At 44.1% G+C, this 17,462-nt stretch overlaps 1 protein-coding gene across 5 annotated transcripts in view; it reads right to left on the reverse strand.

The window, feature by feature from the left end:
- Positions 1-8,461, reverse strand: part of NELL1 (neural EGFL like 1) — a 705,231-nt gene extending 696,770 nt beyond the window's left edge. For 3 of the 5 annotated variants that reach the window (XM_077322027.1, XM_077322026.1, XM_077322023.1), the window contains exon 1: positions 8,054-8,460. In XM_077322027.1, the coding sequence (XP_077178142.1) occupies positions 8,054-8,102 (49 nt within the window). In that variant the 5' untranslated portion in view covers positions 8,103-8,460. Of the gene's footprint in view, positions 1-8,053 lie in introns of all 5 variants that reach the window. The other 2 variants (XM_077322024.1, XM_077322025.1) reach the window with 2 other exon arrangements.
- Positions 8,462-17,462: the final 9,001 nt, after the last annotated feature.

The raw sequence follows: 17,462 nt of genomic DNA on the forward strand, positions 1-17,462 counted from the left end.
CCTGGATAGACCCTGTTGGACCCTGCAGCAGACCCAGGAATGTAGAAATATGTACATTCCCTTCTCAAAAGGCAACAGAGGGCCTAAAGCAGTGGTCCCCAACCTGCGGGCCGCGGGCCACGAAGGCCATGGTGCCGGGCCGCGGCTCCCTCTCCCCGCCCCCCCCTGCAGTAAAAAACTTCCCAGGCCGCAAGCTTGCGGCCCGGGAAGCTTCTTACTGCGGGAGGGCGGGGAGAGGGAATCAGGGCCGGCCGCGCCCATGCGGGTGCGGCCCGATGAGTGGGCGCGGCCCCCGGGCGCAGCACGCGGGTGAGGCCCGATGCGTGGGCGTGGCCCGCGCTGCCGGTCCCCAACCTCAGAAAGGTTGGGGACCACTGGCCTAAAGGATGGGGACGGGGTTAGCCCCACTGCCACACGAGCACCAGCCCGGCCTTTTCTGCCCATGTGGAATCGGTCAAAGAGGACTTTTTCTCCCTCTCCCAAAATACAGAACCCCAGGGCATCCAAGTATGCTGATGAGCAGTAGGTTCATGATGAACAAAAGGAAATCCTACTTTACACAGAGAGAAACTAAAATGTGGAATTTGCTGCCAGAGTGAATAAACAGCTTTAAAAGGAGGTTAGATACATTCATAGAGGATAAATCTATGTCTGAGGGACTCCACATTCAGAGGCACTAATCCCCCTGAATTCCATTGCCAGGAGGCAATATCAGGGGAAGGCCGCAGACTCTATACCCTGTTGTTGGCTTTCAAAGGAATTTGGCCATGGTGTGAGTCAGGATGCTGGCTTAAATGGACTATTGGTTTAATCCAGCAGCACTAGTCTTATAGTCTTAAAGCTGAGTCATGTAAACATTAGTACACTTAATTATGAAAATAAAATGTGCTTTGGATGTACTGTGGAAATCAGTCTTATGTGTTGCTAATTTTTCTGCTGATATCTCTGGAAACACAGACGAAGAAAAAAACTCCAATTTTAAAAGAACAGTAAAACACCAACTGATATCAATGCATCAAGTTGACCCTATTTAACTCACTGTAGGGAGCAGGTATATAGAAGTATGCAGCTCTTTTCAAATCAACTGGTGCACAACACTGCCTGTCATATCACACCAAACCTACCGAAGGAGGTCCTCCAGATCAGGTCCACACTAAGAAAAAGTCAGCATATGCAAGTGATTTTGCCCTAACCTAGACAGCCCAGACTATGCAGGGGTCAAAAATATGCCTATTACAGGCTTTCTCAACCAGGATTTTGTGCAACATTGGGGTTTCTTGATGGCCCTGGAAGGGTTTCCCAAATGGGTGGGAGTTAATTATTTTTATGAATTTTTTTTTTAAATTGTTAAACATTTATCAGGAGAGATGACCATATATGGTCATGTCAACCCCTCCCTTCCAAAATAGCCAATGATGGGCCTGTGGGTGGGAAGGGGAGAGGCCCTGGGCGGATGTGTACATAGCTATGCTTCCCAATCATATTATGTACAATCATGCCACTTCTGGGGTTTCTCTAAGCCTGAAGCATGTTTCAAGGGTTTCCTGGTTTAAAAACATGAAAAAGCCTGGCTTAATGGGTTACACAAATCAACCCTAACTTGACTATCAGTCATCTGAGGAAAGCAATTAATTTTTATTAAAACAAAGATGTGCTTATAGCACAATTCAAGGCCATGCAAGCCAGCATACCTGAAGGACTTCCTACTACCTTATTGACCTGCCCAACCACTGTGGTCTTCTGAAATTAGGCAGGTGGGAATCAGAGAGGACCTCTTCAGTCATAGCACCAAAACCCTGGATCTCACTCCCCACAAAGACTTATCTGTACCATTTTGTTGCCATATTCTGCCCTTTAATTGTTGTTTTCATGTGTATTTTATTTTATTATATATGGATTTTGCCCTGATCTGGCTGCCCCAAACTAGCCTAGTCAGATTTTAGAAGCTAAGCAGGGTCAGTCCTGGCTAGTACTTGGATAAGATATCTCCAAGCAAGTCCAATGACACAGAGGCAGGCAAAGGGAAACCGCCTCTGAACATCTCTTGCCTTGGAAACACTACAATAAATCAGCTGCGTCTTGAGGAGAAAAAGAAATGCAAGTGAATCATGCCACACAGAAGTCATCTTATGCTAAATTTCATGTTAGTTGGCTTTACATCTGTTGTTGATTTTATTTCAGAAGACACATAGAAATGTGTCTGGCTTTTCTTTCAATATGGTACTGCCATCTTCAGTTATTGTAACTACAGTACATAATGAACAGCAAACCTGGGACAATATCAGGTGCCAAGAAATATAGTGTACTATGAGAACTGAAACCTGCTTTCCAAGCCAAGCACATTCTGGCATCTAAACACTCATGTTGGTGCCAATCACTTTAAATTGCTTTATCGAGAAACAGAACTATGTCCCATTGCACTGTTTATCATATATATCATCTCATTCTTATTGCATTTCCAACTTTTTGTAATCAGTTTTCTGTATTGTTTATGGCACAACATTTCTTAGTCCTATAGCATTGTTCATTAGATGTCTTATAATGTCTGCCTGCATTTATGCATGTTGTAACCCACCTTGTGTCTCAGTGAGAAAGGTGGTCTATAATAAAGTCCAGGTAAATGCACCATTATTGTTCATTTCTGGCACAGGAACGAAGACTTGTGTTTTCAGGACTATTCCCAGTGATGAAATACAATATACTATATCTCATAGAACTGGACCTACTGGTGAAAGCTATACAGAAATAACTTTGCTTAGGTATACAAGGTCCTGTCATTTGGCTACTATCATTTGGCATGCTGTCTGACATGTGGCTGCACAAGCATCTCAGGCACCTGCTGAAAAGCTTCTACACTATTATAACTCTCTCTAGATCCTGGAACAGATGTGGAAAATGTTGTTATCTAAAATGGGAAGAAAATAAATAAACTCAGTAAGGAGAGATCCCAGAACCAGTTACTGAAAGAAGGGAAACACTGAAGACACAAGACTGACAGTAGAGGGGCGGGGAGTGGTGTGAGGGGCATTGGAACTTGGAAGAAAAAAAGCACTGAGAAGAGAAAAGTATAAGAACAGAAAGAGATATGTCATGTTTTTGAAGAAGAAAACAGATTGATGACAGACTCTTGGGCCAGAAGAAACACGGAACTGGTATGAATTAGCTAGCTAAAATGTGAAATTCAGGGCCCATTGGTATTAAATTTTATCTACACAAGAATTGTGATCCAGTCATGATTCAGCCCTGTAGTTTCAATGAGTATAATACCTAAACCAAACCCAGAATTTTATCTACACAACTGAGCTATGGACCCTGCTATGGGCCCTGCAAGACATTTCAGCATTCTGCAGGGCCTACAAGATGGAGCTCAAGATGGAGTATAGTTGAGGCCATGGTAGGGTCCCAGAGTTACCATCAGCAGATCCCTTAACATCAGTTAGCTCAAGACCTTCACTCCCAATGAAAGAGAGCTCTTGGCCCTGATCGGACAGTGGGAGAAGTTGGGGGGGGGGGGTTAGAACTCTGTATCGCTATCTTTTAATGTTGATATCAATGTTTATTTTATACTTTTAAGGGGTTTTAGAAGATTGGACTGGCTTTTATTGTTTTATTGCAAACCACCGTGAGTCCAAATGGAGTTCAACGGTATATAAATATGAAAATAAATATAAATAAATAAACTGTGATCCAGTCATGAATCAGGAGTTTGAATAACTATAATATCTGAATCAAAACCTTCACTTCCAACTGAAGTAACGAATAAAAAGGCTACTTGAGCATGGGCCCTCTTCTCCAATGCATTTTCCACAGTCAAGATCCATACAATTGTCTCTAGTTCACAGGATCTGGCCCATGACAGAAGTGATTATCAAAAGGTTTAATGAGTTCCAGAGTCAATGAAAGCATATTTTAAAAGAGTTAAATGATGAAGAGGTCCATCCTATTTACAAAAAAACCACCAAGAGGAAGGATTCCCCCAGAGAGACATCATGATATATTAGGAAAGCATTGGAGAAGAAACTGTCCCTGCTTTTAACTAAATAAGCCAATTGGCCTACCTGAAAATTATTATGTAGATTGTTGCGCTGAAAGGATCCCTTCATAACAAGAGCAATCTACTCATCATCGGGGAATAAGTTGGACAGCTCCTTTGACCTTAATTTTAATGTTTGTCTCTCCAGTTCGAAATAAACAGAAATTATCTCAACTTCAGGGAAGCTCTTCAGTAGCTTACTAATATGCCTATTCATTTCTTCACATGCAGAGTTTTGGTTTTAAAAAACCAGTGAATAATTAATAAACACAAGAAATAATGCTTCTATGCTATAACCAAGTCAGTTTTCCTCCCTGTAGACTGAAAATCTCCTTCTGAGGATCAGACAGTTACTTAATTTGTATCCAGTGCCTTAAGTGAAATAAATGGATGAAGCAGTCCCATTTCTCTTCTTAGAAATTAAAAAGAGCCATTAAATAGAAAACCGTTTCCACTAAATGCAACACAAATCATTGGATTTGGGTTTTTTATGATCAAACTTGAAGTCAAATCCAAATTCTGATTTTTATTACTTCCTCGCTTAATTGTGCCTGAGAAAGAAGAAAAAACATTGACCCACTCACATTAAAGACATCATAGCATTTTCACAGGCCTGAGCCGGATATTGCCAGATAAATTTAAAAAATGGTTAGGAAGGAAGTAATTTATCAACCCAATGTTGGAAATTTATCACCAATTGGTGTTTTTATCAGCCATTTGGCTATCTGGTCCATGGGCAATCAAATCTTGGGTTAATTTAGGCACTCCAACACTTACCAAGGGTAATCCCAGTACATTAGACTCTCCAGAATAACCTCAGTACATCTCCCCTCTCAAATATACACTTCTTAACTGCATAGAACACAAGGAACTTTCAAATTAAATACTTTTTGATAATCTAAATTAAAAGATCTACTAGTGAGCAGAAAGTTAACAGATCAGGAAAATGAAAAAAGACTCACCAACTTTTCTATTTTTTTTACATGTCAGGGCAAATTTCAACTGATGAGAATAGTTCGAATAATTTCATCATCCCTTTAACTTGCTCATGCCCAATCCCATGAGCTGCACCTCAGTTGCTAAGGATCCACCTGTGAACTAGCTGCTACTGATAATATTAACTGCATCATCAGCTACAGATAATCAGCTACTGATAACATAATCAGCTACTGCAACTATTGATGACCTCTTCAGACACAAGATATGCCAGGTTAAGCATTGTCAAGTTCCCCTAAATCCATTAATGTTACAATGAATGGAAGCAGTAACTAACTTTGGCTGATGTGTGCCTGAAATTGCTTCACATGTATGGATTTAGGGGGGTCATTCATTATTTCCATGGTGCTTTTAACAGATTGTTTCAGAAACTTTCTCTCATTTCTTCATATGTTAAGGAAGTGTAGGACTTGTGAAAAACTCAAACTGAGAGATGACAGGTGACAAAATTTCAAACAGAAATATAGGGCTTGTTCCAATACTGCCAGTGAACTGTTTTATTGCAGGGGCCTGAACCTATCTGCAAGTTCAACTCTCTAACCATTTGACAAAGCCTTACTTCAAGAGCTATCCTATGGATCTGGCTAACAGTGTTAAAAATAAGTGACACCTTAGGGCATCCCATTCAAGCAGTATCACCTTAGGGCACCTTAGGGTATCCCATTCAAGCAGTAGCAGTGCTACATATGTTTTCTTTCAAAATAGATATTTTGATCATAAAGCTCTGGATACTGACTGTCTGATCCTGTACACCAAGTAAACTTGATCATTTTCAGTGGGACTTCCTAATCAATACTCTGCATATTTGCAGAATTTAGTGAGATAAAAAGTGATATTGGATTATGAAAAACATAGGCACCAAAATGGTGCAAAGAAAAATTCCTTTAAAACCCTTGAAAATGGTATTAACTGTGCAACTCTAAGCAAGAGTGAAAGGAATAAAAGAAATGGACATTTGTTTAAAAACCCAAATCTGCTCCTGCATATATTTTCCTTTTCCATTAGATGTTAGCTGAAACATTTTTACAGAGGATTTTCCAGGATGTTCCTAATTGCACATGGAAGATCTACTACCCTGGAGAACTGTTCCCATTAAACCACCCCTTTTAATTAAAATGGCCCTCACTGCAACAAATCTAGGAAGTCTTCCAAAGAGGAAGAGACAGGAGGAAAGCAGTTCACATGCAACCAATTCCTTCTGTAGGCTTTCCACATTATGATCCCTCGTTCTAAAGGCAGCCTGCTCCAGTAAGTCCCAATTAAAGCAGGTTCTTGTGCTAACATTGAAGATGGGTGACTAAAAATAAAATTCTTCCTTTGAAAGCTTCCTCCCCCCTCTCAGTCCAACCAAAATATACTAATGAGTTCAAGCCTCAATGAATGCTGATAAATTCCTGTTTCTAACCCCAGCACCAGGCTCTCCCATGATGTGAAATGAAAGGATTTCAGAGACTTCCGCCAGTTCCGGTCCAAGGAATCCTTGGAGACATGACCCTTTGTTTCCTTCAAGTGAAGTGTGCTGGGTTTCCCTAAAGCTGTTAATTCTTTCCATTCTTTCCACCCTCTGTGAGCAAAGAAAAAGAAAGATGGGTGGGAGGGCTTCCTAAACTTTTCCTTACTGAGCTGGTGAACGAGGCAGGTTCCCAAGAATAATCCCAACCAGCAGGTGGAAGGAGCCCACCGCATTGCCCCCTGCCTCACGACACTCTGACAGATGGTTTTCCCTGGGAGAGCTTGGCATAAACACAGGGCAAGGCTCACAAGCTGCCTCTCAAATGCAATGCAACTCCCTGAAGGAGCTGGGTTTGCTCAAGGCCATCTTAATGGGCCAGGATGACCGCATCTCCTTTCCAGATCTCCAGCCGTTCTCCTCCGTCCCCCTGAGCATCTTCTTCACCGACCTCCCACCACCCCTTACGTGTCGTGCCCAATGCAAATTCTGGTTAGATGCATGGCCGAGGCTGTGAAGACAATAAACGAGCACCACCCATGCATGCAGGCGAGACAGGGGCACCCCGCTTTCCTCTCCCTACCGGATAACTCCAACCCTCCTCTCCTTGCATTCGCCCCCATGGATATGCGCACGCTCTTGCTCTCTCTGGCCGGCCAGAGTCCCCTTCCAGGGTGGGTTTTTTCAGCAAGTTAACAGGAGGGGAGACCAATCCTTAACAGGTGCCTGCGCGGCCTGTTTTCTTGTAGACCATCCAAAGATCCGGGGGGTGGGGGGGTGGAGGGAGGGGGTCGCACAATGACAGAGACACAAGCCGAGCCCGTGCCGCTGCCTCCGTCCTCGGCGTGTCGCTGGTCCGGAAGCCAAGGGGCGCCCTGAAACCGCTTGGCCGCGGCGGGGCTGGAGCAGGACTCGCCCGGTCCTAGGAGAGCACCGCTGCCATTACCATGCAAAGTTTCCGAGTTCCTCATTGCAAGCCGCCCGTTATGTCAGCAGACGAGAAGCGGGGCGCGGGGGCGCTTTCACCCACGTCGCCTTCGCATCCATCCAGCGGGGTATAAAACACTCGAGGTTCTGCATTGTCTGGCCTCCTGCTCCCCGACCCCTTTGATTTCTAACCATACGCCCCCCCCCCATATTTATTTATTTATTGTTCTTGCTGTAGAATAATTGAGCGATTCCATCAACGGATTTTAGAAGGGAGGATAAAGACTATGTCCCCCACCGCTTTCCAGGAGTCCCTGGACAATTCTTTCACACACCGCCCAGATTTTGTGCCAAGTCGGCTCCGGAGAGCCAAAGAGCGATCTCTGACCTCGAAGCCGAAGAAAGCGACGAGAGACAAAAGGGGTGGGGGGTGGGGGTGGGCTAGATCCTCTACCACGCCTGCTGGCTACCTTTTGTCTTTGCAGTTGAGCCGGCGAAGGCGCGCGGGTCTGGCTCCATACGCTTTGCGGGTTAACCAGCCCGAGCCCTTCGCTGGCCGCCCGGTCCCTGGCGAAGATGCTCCTGGGGCGGGGATCTCTCCCACCGCCCCGCCACACACACGCGCGCACACACACGCCGCGCCTTACCTGCTCTCGCAGCTGCCAGGCAAACCCAGACGCCAACCATTCGATCCATCGGGGCTGGTCGCGCTGTCCTTCCCGTAGAGCCCCTTCGCCACAGCCTGGCTCCCGTCCTCTTCTCCAGCCGAGCCGCCAAACTTGAAGCGCCTGTTTGGCCAGGGAGGGAGCGAGAGAGAGGGAGGGAGGGAGACAGTCGCCGCCGCCACCACCAGCGGCCAGCGCTACTACCCTGGGTGAGCCCACGTGCTCTCGGCGGGGACGCTGCCCCGGGGCTGGCGGGCGGGCAGCCTTCTCCCGTGGCGCTCCACGGCTCACGCCCAGCCTGACGCGCAAGCTTTGTTCGCCTCGGCCCCTGCCGACGCCCCTGCCGCCTCCAGTTGCCTCCGACTGCCGGTGAGAGAGCGGCTCCTTCAGCTAGGCGGTTGCGCGGATTCCCCCACTCACGGAGACTAATGGAGCCGTCTACCTCCCTCCGCCGCCCCCCCCCCAAGGGCGGTAAAGCGGTCTCTGAAGAACCGCAAAAGTGAGCCGCCCAACTTCTTTCGACAGGAGCATCTGCTTCTCCTCTGGCTTGGGTGACACAACCGGGGGAATCGCATCGCTTTGCCCGGGGTCATGGATCTGGAATGGCAACTTTCCCCGGGGTGGAGGGGGGGGAGGGATACAATCACCGGTGGCCAGGCTACCCCCTCATCTCCCCATAGCTTGGATGCCTCTACTACTTTGCCAACTGGTAAGGAGGCTGCCAACTATAAAAGAGCCCTGCTGGGTCAGACCACCGAGTCCAGCATCCCCATTCGCACAGTGGGCAACTAACTACTCTGGAGGGCCAACAACAGTGCATGAACAGTCACCTGGCACTGGCATCCAGAGGCTTATTGGTTCTGAAGGTGGACATTCCCTTTAGTCATCTTGGCTAGTATCTGCTGATAGGCCTGTCCTCCATGAATCTGTCTTGTCCCCATTTAAAGTTGTCTGCGTTTGTGGCCGTCTCTCCATCCTTTGGTAGTGAATTCATTTTAAAGAGTCGTTGTGCAAAGTATTTCCTCTTGGCCATCCTGAATCTTCTGCCCATCAGTGTCATTGGATGCCCTTGGGGTCCACTGTTTTGGGAGAGGGAAAGTTCTCACTGGCTGCTCTCACTACCCCCATGAATAACGTCCCACCTCTTTAGTCATTTCCTTTTTGTATTAGCAAGTCCAAACTCTTCACTCTTGCTCCAACCCCATATTTATCTTGAATTGCCCTTCTTTGGCTTACCTCACATTAGGTGATAACAGCATGGGTAGAAGATGGCAAATCAGATGTCTGTGTCCATGCCAGCACACACACCGTCGAGAATAACGTTGCACACACATACATGTGATCTCAAAGGATTTGATGAGTCCGTCTTTTCTCCATTGTTCCCTAACAACTTGTCCATATACATATTTACACACCTCCCATTCAAATTAAGCAGGATTTGCTTCCAAGGGCATATAAGGGTGCTGCAGTCTGATGATCTGTGGCAACTACAATTTAATAATTCTGTAGAGTCCCACAATCAGTTTTGCACTATTGTGTTCCAGTAGCTGCAACAGGAAGGGTGTATGCATAGATAAACAAATTGCAGCTGTGAGTGTGACTGAAGGCCAGCTCAGCTGAGGATTGGTAAGTAAATTCTATGTAGAAGCATACAGAGCAGAATACACAGCACATTCCTAATCACACTTACTTAAAATTAAGTCCTGCTGAGTTCAGTGGATAACATTTAGGATTTGCAGTGTGAAATGGGAAGGAAACTGCACTGAACACAGACCCTGATTGAATACTCAGGGAACTAACTCTAGTTACGTAATCAGACATTTCCCCTATCTGAAACTCAGTGGCATCTGTTACTTTCCTGCATTTAAAAAAAAAACCCGTACAGCAAGCTTAGAAAATGGAGTGATAGTTTAGGGAGCCTGCAAACTAGTTTTCAAGGATGTAAGGATATTCCCTCTGCTCTTTATTTGCAGTGTGATCCCAAGGCTGGCTGTCAGAGAAGTATATGGCTATGACTGGAGCTCTGGATATGTGATGCACATCAAAAATGCCTTTGGGTCTTTTCTTGCCTTGCAGTTTGAGGAACTTTCAAATTTATAAATAGTAGGGATAGGGATGTTCTGGGCAAATATTCCACATTCCATGTTACTTGGTTTGTCTTTGAATAACTGGCTTGGCTACCCTAATATAAAATGATACCACAGCTCAGGCAGAGGCAAAGACAGAAAAGCATATAGGATTGCAATAAAATAAATGGAAAATTTAGCAGAGAGTCCAGTTCATTAAAAAGCAAATTATGCATTTCCTGACAAATAAGATTCCTGTAACCCTATAAAATAAACATTACAAATGGGGGGGTGATGCATGTATTTGGATCATTCACTAATGAAATTTGTACAATTCAAAGACTGAAGCTAGGAATCATAGCTAACTCCCAACATTAAACCACAGGCCTTGTCTTTTCAAATTCATATTACCAAAATTCAGATTGACATAATTTGTAACACAAGGTTATAATCCCATGATGTAGTTATAATGCTGTTTTTCATCTTGGGAATTAACATATCAGCATCTGTACATCCCAATGTGTATTAACAATAACAGACACAAACTTTACCTCTCAAGTATTCTAGGTATTAGCTACAAAACTGGACCACTGGCATGTACATAAGCCTCCTTTCCCCCTTGTCTGATGAGCACATTAACCTGCCTTATGCAGACCATCAGTCCATCAAGATCTGTACTGGCAGAGACCCGAGCCCAGGCCCCCCTGGGTTATGGCTCCTGGTCCCCTATGTGGAACCCCTAAACAACTTGCCAAAATATGGGTCTTCAAGTTTGGATGCACACAAGTAAACTAGACCTTGCAAAAATATATAAAGGTTTATTATTAAAAGAATTGACTGTGCAGTTTATGGCTTAGCAACAAGAAAATGAATTCTAATAGTGTGGTGTAGTGGTTAAGAGTGTCAGTTTCTCATCTAGCAAGCTGGATTTCATTCCCCACGCCTCCACATGCAGCCAGCTGGGTGAGTTTGGGCTCATCACAGCCCTGATAGTACTGTTCTGATCCAAGCAGTCCTCTCAGAGCTCTCTCAACCTCATCTACCTACCAGGGCACCTGTTGTGGGAAGAGAAGGTGATTGCAAGCCACTTTGAGACTCCTTTGAGTGGTGAAAAGTGGGGTATAAAAACAAATGTTTTTCTACATTGATCACCTTAGTATTAGATGGCCAATCTCATGCACCATAAAACCCATGCAGTAGCATAAAAGTGGTCTATATATTGCAGTCCATCATGACGAAGAATAATATACCTAAGCACACTAGCATGGTGTTATCATAACTGTTGGCTATACCCTTATTATAGCTTCTTAGCATCAGGTAGTCTGTCAGGTCCAAATAAGATTTTTCTTCATTGTAACTTTCCAAAGGATGGTGCTGAGTAGTACTAATTTCCCTCCTCCCATTTAGTATTCTTGATTAACCAATTGCCATGTTCTTGACTCTGGCCTTGAAAGAGGTTATGGTAGCTCCAGGAACACTGAAATCATGAATACCTGTGAGCCATACTAGGCCTTCTAGTATTCATATTAACCCATGAGGACAGATTAGGGGGTATGACCTTGATAGCGTATCCAGGGCACCAGTTAAGCGGGATGCAGGAATGCTCTGGCAATTAGGCTGGTTGGTTGCCCTCCCTCAGCTGGATTCCTCAGTGATGGGCAGGCAGAAAAAGTATGGGGTACACAGCAGGTCTATCTGTACTCCCATGTCACCATGCCCCACTCCTTCTCCCACATCACCATCCCACCAACTTGCTTACCCTGGGCTCCAAATAGACAAGGTCTGCTTGGCCTCATAATTGTCAACTCAGACTGGCTACTGTCCAGGCTCTCATGCAGACATTTCTCACATCATCTGTACTTGAAATAGTTATTCAGAGATGCTTGGGATGAAGCTGTGACCTTCTGCATGCAAAGGAAATGCTCATCCACTGAGCCCTTCCCCTGAAGCAAGTACACACTCAGAATGTACTGGAGGCCTCCCTTCAACAGTTAGCACCCTTTTCTCACCTCAGGAAGTTAAATACATAATCAAATGATAAGTAGTACATCTGTGCCTCTTTTCCCAGCTCCTCTACCTACTTTCCCTCAGTCTCCTATATTTCAGTCCACTACTTCTACCTGATTCCATATACTCTGCTATGACCTGAATAGTCCAGGCTAGTAGGGTTGACCCTGGTTAGTATTTGGATGGGAGACTACCAAAGAAGTTGAGAGTTGCTACACAGAGGAAACCAGTGGCAAACCTCCTCTAAGGCTACAAGCCCCTCCCCCATCTCTGTCCTAAGACCTTTTGCCTGCCACAGAGGGGAGATAAACACTTAAGATCTGCTGTGTCTAGTCTAGCCTTTGTACTAAAGGCCCCTGAGCCTTAGGGGGGAACAGTATGCAAATGTAATAATAAAATAAATTTTGCTAGTTAGTCTAAGTAAAATTATAGTAATTGCAAAACTATTCTCCTTACTTCCTTAAGGTATCCAAATCCAGCCCTTTAAGGTGCAGCCATTTATTCTTGCACAGAATTGAAACATTCCTAAAGTGTTGATTTCTGATTATATTGCAGTAGTGATGGGGAAAGCTGCATAGACTTTTCATGTATGGATTTTTGTATTGGTACAGGAGTCCTGCCAGGCCTGGTAATCTCATAGTCTTCTTGGCATCTGGTTTCCAGAGTTCCCTTTGCTTCAAAATTGTCCCTTTCCCCTCTTTGCTTTTGTACCTTTGATAGTCGGCTGACATGATTAAGCAGGTGATGCTTTTCACCTCATTTTATTTTCATGCATTGAGAAGCTTTCTCTTCTTAATGTCTTTGTATCAAGCAGCTGTGGAAAATGCAGAGAAAGAAAGGCAGCTATCCTTTCCTGTCCACAACTCATAGAGGCCAGGGCCATATGTTTGCTTTATGCAATAGAGTGATGGGGATAATAGTGCCTTTTATGCTATAGTCAGACATGAAGACCTTAAAAGCCCCAAGAATCCTACCACAAAATTTAGTGATTCCACCTTCCTGAGGAAATGTAATCCCACCTCTTTTCTTGGCCTTGAACCTTAGCCTTGGGATGGCCTTGAGATTCATCATCTGCCTGAAGCCTGTATTGAGGTAGGAAACCTGTTGGGATATGTAGTGTTTTTATGCTTATTTCATTTTGTATGCTGCTTTGCACCCCCAGTGCCAGAGAAAAGTAGAATGAAATAAATTATCCAAGCCTCACTGAATGGGTTCATGTAAGCATAAAGATTCCAGAGCACACTCCTTGGAAACACCAGGAGATTCTCTATGGTGGCATGCAGCTGCCAGTGGTCTCACCAGAAATGTGTAGACATTCTGACTACCAAAATCTGTGCCTTCCCTTGTGTGGCAGGGGATGGAAGGCACATGGCTCCAACAACTAAACTAATAACCTTAGGCCTCCAGAAGTCACTGTGCAATTTGAGATGGGAATGAGGGAAAGTCATCTGGAAAAAAAAATCTATCCCTACTCTAGTGAATTTCCATCAGTCAGTCCGATTACGCTAATACAGGTGATTGGTCACCTGTGAAGTATATTGAGCACCAGGCACAGATCTAGCTTATCATGCCTACCAAAAGGAAAGGATTTTATTTCCAGTGAAAGAACGTCTCGAGAGATTACCCTTAAACATGTGCTGAGGAAGGACTGCCTGCAGGAATCATAACTTGTGTCACTGTCACCTCAGCTGATGCATTCCTCTGGTACTTAGTTGATATATTTAGCTTTTTCTTAGCACCCGTATCTGTAACCCTGGATACCTTAGTGCCCATTAAAATAATTTCATGAAGAGATTAATGCATCTATTAATCGTTCTGAGCTGCCCCCTTCTGATAAAAAGGGCCCAGACAGTTCAGAGCCACATTTCACTCATCAACTCTTCCTTTTATCACTGTAAATTATTCATATGAGAAGAAGGTGGGTGTCATTAAAAGCAGTTGACAAGAAAACCTGTTTGTCCTATGTAATAATCCCTTTCAGAATTTAACCCTCAGTGCATTGAGAGAAAGGCTGAAGAATAAGCAAAAACAAGTAATTGGAAGGCAATTTGGTTTCAGTTGCAAGAGTCATAACGTGAACAGTGGCCACAAGGAGATCATGTTTTCTGTGATATGGAATCAGGTTGAGTTTTATCATTCAGTCTTGGAATATAAATTCTTTTTTAAATGTAACATTTTATTTATTATTCTTCTCCAACTAGCAACCCTGATAAAACAAAAGTTTTGGGGCAGTGCTGAAAAGAAGTAAAAGGATAAGCATCTCCTGTTTTTAAAATGATTTTTTTCCTTCATAAAATGATTTTTGCTGCACATCTGAAATCTCATTTGAGGCAATTTTATTAAATGAATATGAACCATGCATTGTTTATTCTGAAAGAATAAATGTAATGTGTTCTCAAAGCACATTTCTCTGCTTCTACTGGAAACAGAAGAATTGTTAAAGGTTATGGAGAGGTCCCATACCATTCTTCTGAATTACCTGTGCTGATTTGCTATCTACTAAAACACTCGTTGCTTTTCAACAGACAGACATTAAAATCTTATTTCTTTGTTTTATAGTGTTTGTATGTATCCTGCCTTTCTGGCCTTATAAAGGCCACCAAGTTGTCTAACAAATTAAAACTTAATAAAATGATTAAAAAATCATTTAAACCAACAAAACCAACAATTAAAAACAGAGCTGAAATATATACAAAAAAACCTACAATTAAAATATTGTGGGTGGGGGGCATTGGAATAGGAATCACAAATGAAACAAAAAGGTCTTCACTCATTGGCATAAAAAGGCAACAGAAAGCGGTAGACAAGTATCCCTGGGCAGAGAATTCCAGAGTGTTGGTGCCATGACTGAGAAGATCTTCTCCCAGGTTGCCTAATCTCAAAAAGTGGGAACCCCTGAAGCAGGCCTCCAAACATGACTGTAGTGGACAGCTAGGTTCATCAGGAAGCAAGTGGCCTTTCAAGTATGTTGGTCCCAAACCATAAAGGACTGAAGTGCTACCAGTAACAGACTAGAAGCCAGTATAGATGGGCCAAGACCGGAGTGATATGGTCCCTACGACCCACTTCAGTCAACATTCTTTCTGCAATGTTTTGCCCAAGGGAAGTTTCCAAACACTTTTTCAGTGCAGCCACATTAAAGAAACCTAGAGGTTACAAGGGCATGTGCCGTGGTGCCTGGATAGTTTCTGCCCAGGAAAGACAGCAGCTGGCTAACCTGTTGAAGCTGATTTTTTCAAGAGGCACTATTGGCCACAGCTGCCACCTGCTGTCTCATCTTCAGACTTTCCTCAAACCTCATAATTAGTCACTTTCAGCTTTCTACCTATTGTGGAACTGTCTTTTAATATCTCTAGTATATGAGTGTGAAATCTGATAGCATGATATCCATGCTATTCAGTGAAGAATCTAGTACAGAAACTGGATTTCTAAACTCAGAGATAATGAGACATTAAATGCCCATTATTTGGACCAGCCAGTGTTCCAAATGCAAGCTTTCAAGTTGTTCAGAACTTATTCCCCAGGTTGGATGTTCAAGAACAGAGAGGAAGGTAATAATAGATGTTACAGTATCCGGACATGTTTTATGCTTGCTTTCTGAACTCTAGCTGGCTGAAACAAAAGTTATTGTCCCATTTTTCTCTATTTCCTGCTCTTTGGGAGCAATACCAATTTGATTTACTATAGTTTCCTAAGGAATCCCAGCTTTCATTCATAAAAAAACTACAGTTCTCTTATTTTGGGGGGAAAGTCTGAAAACAAAACAGTGTTTTTTCATAACTTGGAAACAACACTTTAAAAAATCCTGCCATAGGCAAAAACCAGCACTTCAGACTTCCTGGTCTATACTTCCTATAATGCCAGTACTGCAATTCTTCCCACCTCTTCAGTAAAACCTTCTGGATTCTGCATAAAACAACTAATTCTGATTACAGTATTTGCTGGCGTATAAGACTACTTTTTCCGCCTGAAAAACATGCCTCCAAGTGGGGGGGGGGGGTCGTCCTATACGCCGGGTGCACTTCAGTTGGGATAGACATAGCTGCCCATAATGGCCCATAGTACTGTATTTTGAGTGGAAATGTTGGGGGGTAGTCTTTTACGCCCAGTCGTCTTATACACCGGCAAATACGGTAACTAGGGAAATGTTACTATATGCAATTCACAAAGCTTATTGTGAGTGCAGAACCTATGATGATACTTTGGTTGGGGGCTGAAGGGTTTCCATTTCAGTTTATACCAGATGTGGCCAAATTGTGGCTCTCCAGATGTCCATAGACTACAATTACCATGAGCCCCTGCCACACCCTGTTAATATTTTGAATGGTAATGATTAATGTGGTCTCGTTCTGTAGCCTGCATGTAGACACCAGCCAGGCTATTTATCACATATGCTCACTAGGTTTTCCTCATAAACCCCCTCCAATGAAACTTTTTAAATCTACATGCGACATTCTATATCTTGTGTCATGATATTGAAGATGGAGCAGTATCTGCCCTGCTTGCACCTAGGCTACCATCTTCCCTTTAAGGAGGGAAACCCAGGTATGGATGTTGCCAGGGCATGCACAGCGTGGACTATCTTTATGGGAAGGGCGCAGCAACTGCATCTTCTTCACAAGCAGGTTCAGGCATGGGTGCAGTAGGTGCCATTGTGCTTGCACCTGAATCATTAAGCACATGAGGAAGTAGAGTAGTACTACCTCAATCAGATGTGCAAGATTAGAAAACCAGTCTGAAAGAGGAAGGCAACAACATGAGCAGGAAGTGATGCAGCATGTGTTATGAAAAGCCTTATCCTTGTCATGCTTGCTAATCCCACCACCTTCTGCTGTCTTGCCCCTCACTGCTGAAATACTGCCAAGGCCTCAGAATGTGTTGAGTCATGCCAACTGCACTTTAGGCTTATTCCCGGACTCAGAGGAAAAACCTGCAACTTCTTCCTCTCTGACCTCTGCTTTGGAGCCTCCTTTTATTTCCATCCTTCCTTCCTTTGTTCCTCTCCCCATTACCGTCATAAGGTTTCTCCAGCCCTACCCTCTTGGCTCAGCTGCCTTCTATCTTTGTAGCTCTTTCCCTGGATTGGTCACAGCCGGTCTGGTTAACCCTGCTCTGCCACTCTGTTTTTGCCTTCTGATCCGCTGTCCTTCTCCCCAGCTCAGTTGTTAGACTCCCTGAACTTCACCTACTCCTTGCCACCAGATAGTTATGGCTTCTGGAGGCTAGGCCCTGCTCGCGTCCTGTTCCGATGTGCCTCTGTCTCTTGGCCAGGGTTGGCTGTTCCTCCACTCCTAGTTGTCCTTGTCATTGCCGCATTT

Source organism: Paroedura picta, chromosome 2 (assembly GCF_049243985.1).
Source record: "Paroedura picta isolate Pp20150507F chromosome 2, Ppicta_v3.0, whole genome shotgun sequence".
In the NCBI taxonomy this organism is placed as follows: domain Eukaryota; kingdom Metazoa; phylum Chordata; class Lepidosauria; order Squamata; family Gekkonidae; genus Paroedura; species Paroedura picta.